This window comes from Lolium rigidum, chromosome 1 (genome assembly GCF_022539505.1).
Source record: "Lolium rigidum isolate FL_2022 chromosome 1, APGP_CSIRO_Lrig_0.1, whole genome shotgun sequence".
Classification (NCBI taxonomy): Eukaryota; Viridiplantae; Streptophyta; class Magnoliopsida; order Poales; family Poaceae; genus Lolium; species Lolium rigidum.
The window spans coordinates 28156689-28162482 of record NC_061508.1 but is presented as its reverse complement, the minus strand read 5'-3'; the positions used below and the strand labels follow the sequence as shown (position 1 = coordinate 28162482).

At 48.1% G+C, this 5794-nt stretch overlaps 1 protein-coding gene across 1 annotated transcript; it reads right to left on the bottom strand.

Annotated features, from left to right (window-relative positions):
* Positions 1–1333: 1333 nt before the first annotated feature.
* Positions 1334–2650, bottom strand: LOC124706090. The gene is made up of 3 exons (XM_047237752.1): positions 2591–2650; positions 2297–2492; positions 1334–1660 (listed from the first exon to the last, which is right to left on the bottom strand). The coding sequence occupies exons 2-3, from the start codon at positions 2399–2401 to the stop codon at positions 1334–1336; spliced, it is 432 nt and encodes a 143-aa protein (XP_047093708.1). The 5' UTR covers positions 2402–2492; positions 2591–2650.
* Between the last annotated feature and the right edge of the window lie 3144 nt (positions 2651–5794).

Here is a 5794-nt window from a genome sequence, read left to right as displayed (position 1 = left end):
CGAGTATTTTCCAACGCGACCTGGTAGGGGTAACCGGTAGTAGGATATATCGACTAAACAAAACCGTTGTACACCGATACCTACCTTAGGATTATGTCGTACCCCACCGATAAAACAGTCGGTACTTAGTGCCATGTGGTGGCTTCATGTCAACGGAAAAAGAAAAGAGGTCGTACCCCTGCTCATTTGTAAGTGAATCTGCAATACCAAAAAGTTCTGAAAAGAAATGCTTAGGGAGATGACTAGATTTTATATAATGAACAGGTGATGCTTCCCGAGTTATAATGTACACATACATGATCCCCTTACCAATTATAAGAAAAGGTTCTCACAGAACGGAAATACATATTTTCATTAAAAAAACTTCCAAACTCTTTCAGATGATATCTGGAAGACAAGAACACGCCACAAAGACAACTATTTTTGGGCATAGACCATATATATGCCTTTCCTCGCCTTTCGGCAAGTAATTGGACATCCTTAACATCAAGGATGCTAATTTTAATAACTTGCATATCGCATCGACAATGTTTCTTAAACAAAAATTAGGCTGTTAAACATACACACTACATAACAGTACAAAACGGAAAGAAGTTCATTGCCCGCAACCTGCAAAAACCATGCAAACATGTAGTACGAGCCTAAATCACATTTGCTAAGTAATGTGTGAAACTTAGATATCTGTCTGGAGGTTAATAGAACTGATTGCCTAGATAAGATTGCCAGTAATGTACAGAGTAGGCTGCTGTTTAGCCGCTAAATATAATGGGGTGACACATCTCGTTTTCACCGCAAACATGCATCTGGTTTTACAGTTGATACAGGTCTCCATTCAGTGACTCTAGAATGACATTATCGTCTGAATTATCATTTAAACAGGGAGCCAAAAACAAATTATATAACACAGACTATGACTAGCAGAAACACCGTCCACTGGACATGGAGACTAAATGGTTCAGGTTCAGAAATGCATCATTACCATTTATAACCCATGACCTTGCTGGATATTTAGAGAATGATCTGACAGCAAATAATCACAAGCTAAACAGACATGTATCATGTTGCTTCACTAAAACCTACATTACCCCAGCTAACAAAACCTTCTCTGCAAATATACGACAAGGAGTCTGGCTTCAAGGACTGAGTGAAAATGAAACCTTTCAATCTGAATTATAAAATAGATAACATCATACATTTCAACCATTAGCCGCTCTTACAACTGGGTACATGGCAGCCCGTCAAATGCAAAGTCATCCGTGAACAGATTAGCCCTACACGACATTCCTATCCTAAATCAAATCTGACACTACCAAATTCTTACCCGTAATGAGAATCACATCTGAATGAACTTAGCGAGGACACAGCCAATCCAAACAACGACCAGGGTAAGAGCGATGATCCTGGTCGTCCTTTTGGCGGAGCAAAAACCCTTGTACGCCGATCTTGCCTCAGCTACACCTGCTCTTATGTCGGCTATGCCCTCATTCATCTCACAGAGATGGTTAAGCACCTCCACCAAGCTGTCTGATGATGGTAACGCAGGTGCAGACTCAATCTGGGTTTCGAAGACGCCAGATGGAACTGCTGCCATTATCCTCGAAGACCTCAGGTCCTCAATATATGTGTCCTTCCATATGAAGAACCTGCATGGCGAAAATTCCTGCCAATAAAGGAATAAATATCATTATAATTTCATACCACCTACCCGACACAAAAATGTATATATATTCCACGTATAAAATAAGCAGGAAAAGAATTCATAATTTGGATGGTTCTACAACTCCCCTAGAAAAAAGATGGCACTGATCAGATAATGTGGTTGGACATATCGATCCGCATGACCGATACAATTGGATGTGAATTTAATGTACAATTGGATGGAAAATAAAATCCCAGAATGGCCCATACATGCCGTTTATTAGATGAGATGTATACGCCACCTACTTAATGAAACATGGAGCATTCCCGGCTTCTATCATGATTGGTTGTACAATCGGTGATCGAGTGCTTTTAAAAACACAGAACCAAAACCATGATGTTGCTGCCCATGAGAAACATCTCCGAAACATCAATAGATTGCGGCACCTAGGGCCCCCACTTCAGCCCGTGATCAGTGAAAAACCGCTATGAACAAGAATCCTTTCTAACAACAGGAACAGGAATAATTGATATACAGTATACTACACTACAATTACTGAAAGCACGAACGAACTGACTATATGCCCAAACTGGAGAATATATGGCCGGGGAAAGGCATGGCAATTACATGTCTGACAAGACAAGGGCATGAACTTACGCTCAGGTTCCTGCAGCACTTGAAGTACTCCTTTCCAGCGTTCTTGCCGTTCTCGCACACTCCCCATGTCAACGGCGAAGCACCGCACCGTGGGCACGGCAACATTGGAAGACCCCTTCCAGAGGACTCATCCTAGGAACTCCCCGCGGTGTTCCCCTTGCTGGCCATGACCACGGACGCCGATTGAAGATTTTGCCTGCAAGGAAACATGCAACGACAAGCAAATCAGAAATGACTGGGAGAGGGGCAAATCGAGTTTCGCTAGGGAATCCGCAAATAGCATGCATGAGATACCTTTGATCTTGCCCTCGAAATCTAGCGCAGGGCTTGCTCTTCTTTCACGGCGAATTTCCGTCGCCCCTGGTACCGACTCGTACAGCAGAAACGTGGCGCCGCCGGCGGCCGGACTGGGCAGGGGATCTGGGGCGCTCCACCAGCCGCCGGGAAGAGCCAAAATCACCTCCACGTGATTGGGGGAGGGTGGAGGTCGGGGCAGCACTGCCGAGGGCGCCGCCGGACGCCGCCAGTCGCCGCCAGTCGCCGCCGGAAGAGGCAGGGTCAGGGGTTGTCGATCTGCAGGGAAGAGCCTAACCGGATGTACAGGGATTTGGGGAGGGTGGAGCTCGGGGCAGCACTGCCGCCGAACGCCGCCGGTGGCCGCCGGTCGCCGGAACGGGCTGGGTCAGGGGAAGTTCTGGACCTGCAGGGATTGGGGGAGGGTGGAGGACGGGGGCTGCAGTGGAGAGAAAATGGCACGATGCCTGTACCGAGATTCCTTGCCACGAAGAAACAGCCAAGCCCAACGGGTCTTACGATGAACGGACAAGCCCAACGGCTCTTCTCTCCCCGACTTGTCTCACATCTGCGCTGGGCCGAACAATGCTGCTGTGCATTGGGCCACTAAAAGCTATTATGGCTGTTTGGAAAAGAAAATGACCACAAATAGCACGGATCTTGGCACAGAGATGGACGGCAATGATAGCATGCACTGCAGTAAGGTTACATACGAAAGCTTTTGTCTATATATATATATATATATATATATATATATTATCGTATATACTTCCGTATGGTACTATATTAGATATGGGTATAACTACACCCAAGAGTAGGAAGTATTTGTGACGGGTGTATACGTGAGCACCCACCGGATGCCACACATTTTGCTTTGAGATCGTGTTCGTTCAACCGGATAGCATGGCCTAACTTTGTCTTATCCTTCTCTAAGAGAGATTCCGTGGGCTGCTTGGTCCCGCCAGTCTATGATTGGTAGCGCCAATAATCGGTGCTTCATTTGGCGGGAGCGTTTCGCACGGGAGGGAGTGGCGCCAAGGCTTGGAAAACACGGTACGAGAGCTGTTGGCGCCAAAAAAATACCTTTCCGTGCTCGCCCGTGACTGACCATTTGGTTCGCCTTTAAAGGGACGCCGGCGGCCATCTAGATGTAGGAAGTAAGGTATTCGTAGTTAGAGCAATGGCCTTTTTAGAAGCTGCAGTGCTCCAGCTCAACACGGCCTCCGAGGCGCTGCCGGTGCCCACCGTCGCCGGGGGAGTTCACCGACAAGGAGGTCAGCGCCGCCACGTGGGGCTTCGACGCGTCGCGCGTCATCGGGAACGGCGCATCGGTGTCTGCCTGCAGGGGCATCGTCCCGGACACGGCCGCCATGGTGGTCATCAAGCGCCGCACCAACGCCAACGCGGGCGGCGGGCATGCTCACCTAGCTAGACCGCCACCCGGCTCGGTCCGTTGCCTATGTTAGCTTCGCGTATGTCGCTTCGCCGGACGAGCCGCAGGCTCGCAGGAGTTTGCGACCAGGATGGAGGCCTGCGCCTGCGTGAGGAGTCTGACAATCCATCATTCCTTCGATGCGGCGGCTTCCGAATCTGTTTATGTATCTGTTTCTGGTTTGCGACGACGGCCTGCTGCTGGACTAGGAGGTCTGGAGAACTGAGTGAGGTAGGAGGGGCTGAGAAATGTGCAGTAAAGCCAGGTTTTTTTACCAGGCGGCAAGCACCTCGTCCGACCTGCCCGGCGTCAACTTTTCCCTGACATCGCACCGGACGACCCCACGTTTTGCCACTGTATATGCATTGTATTCGGCCTAGACTGTGAATAGCACGTTATCTCTTCATTTTCTAGGCGCGGATCACGAGGGACAACGTCCGGCAGATATCATCGCTCACATGTCGCCGAGTTCTATATATGCACTCTCTATGTTGCTAGGGCATCAAGCAAGAACGAGCTTTGGACCGAGAATGGGGAACAAATGATTGGAACTAGCTCTCTCGTGATAGGATATGGATAGATGTGCAGCGTGAACAACAGTAGAAACCGTGAGTGCTAAGAATCTGGACACGTGGTTGGTTAGGAAGCTGGACTTGTTAATTTGTCAGGTAGCAAGGGGAAAGGGATACATGCCGCGCAAGAAGACAACGAACGTGTTTTACTCGTTTATCTTCTCCAACATCTCGTGCGGATTGTGGTGGTACACTGCTCATCTTCCCCATGTCTCTGTCCGAAAAAAAGTATGAATACATGAGAGGAGGAATTGTTCATAGTCAATAACGGCTGGTTCTGTTGACCTGTGAAGGAAAAATGGCTAAGCTGACAAACACTAAGGTTAAGAAACGTGTTATCGCTGTGCGAGTGGGCAGGTGACTCCGATATAAACGACGAAAGTTACAGACTAAAGAGGTATCGAATGGTGGATCAACATTGGATTTGGACATGTTAGCTGTGTGCAATGGTGAGTAATGGCTGTTGTAGTTGGGGATGGTGAATCAAGCAAGATGAGGTTGAGGAATGAATGAATGAATGAAGTACACTGTGCGTTGCAGAGAATATGAACCAGGTAGAAGAAAATATTTTTAACGCGCCCAATGTGTCAGCGTAAATGTGACCAAAACGTTATTTTGATTTGTAAAAGTAGGGTCCATTGTTGCGGGACCCATAATTTGCATTCAAATATGTGGGGCCATGATTGGGGGTAGGGTCCACAATTTTGAATTCGAACAGGTGTGTCAGAGGAAAAAAATTCCGGTGGCCCACTTTTTTGAATTCAAACCGGTGGGTCCTACATAGTTATGGAATGTTATTAGTGGGGACGTGGGTTGCTAACATGGAACCGATGGTGAGGGTGGGGTTTAAGGAGTGCCACGTGTCAAGCAATGGGCGCGTGCTCACGTATACACCCGGTTACCGTGCTTCTTTTGTATATATATATATATAGAATCCAACTATTCTCGAACCCCCCTTAAGAGTGGTTCTAGAATAGCTATTCTAGAACCCCCCCCAGGATGTTATAGACTAGTTATTCTACAACCCATCTCTAAAGACCTTCTAAACCCGACACAACCACCCAATCCCATCCAACCTTCCGCCGGCCCAACCCACCCACCTCCCGCCAACCCCACCCCACCTAGCTACCGCCCGCCAACCCCACCGCCCGTCGACCCCACCCCACCACCACCACCCACCAACCCCACACCTCCAACTTC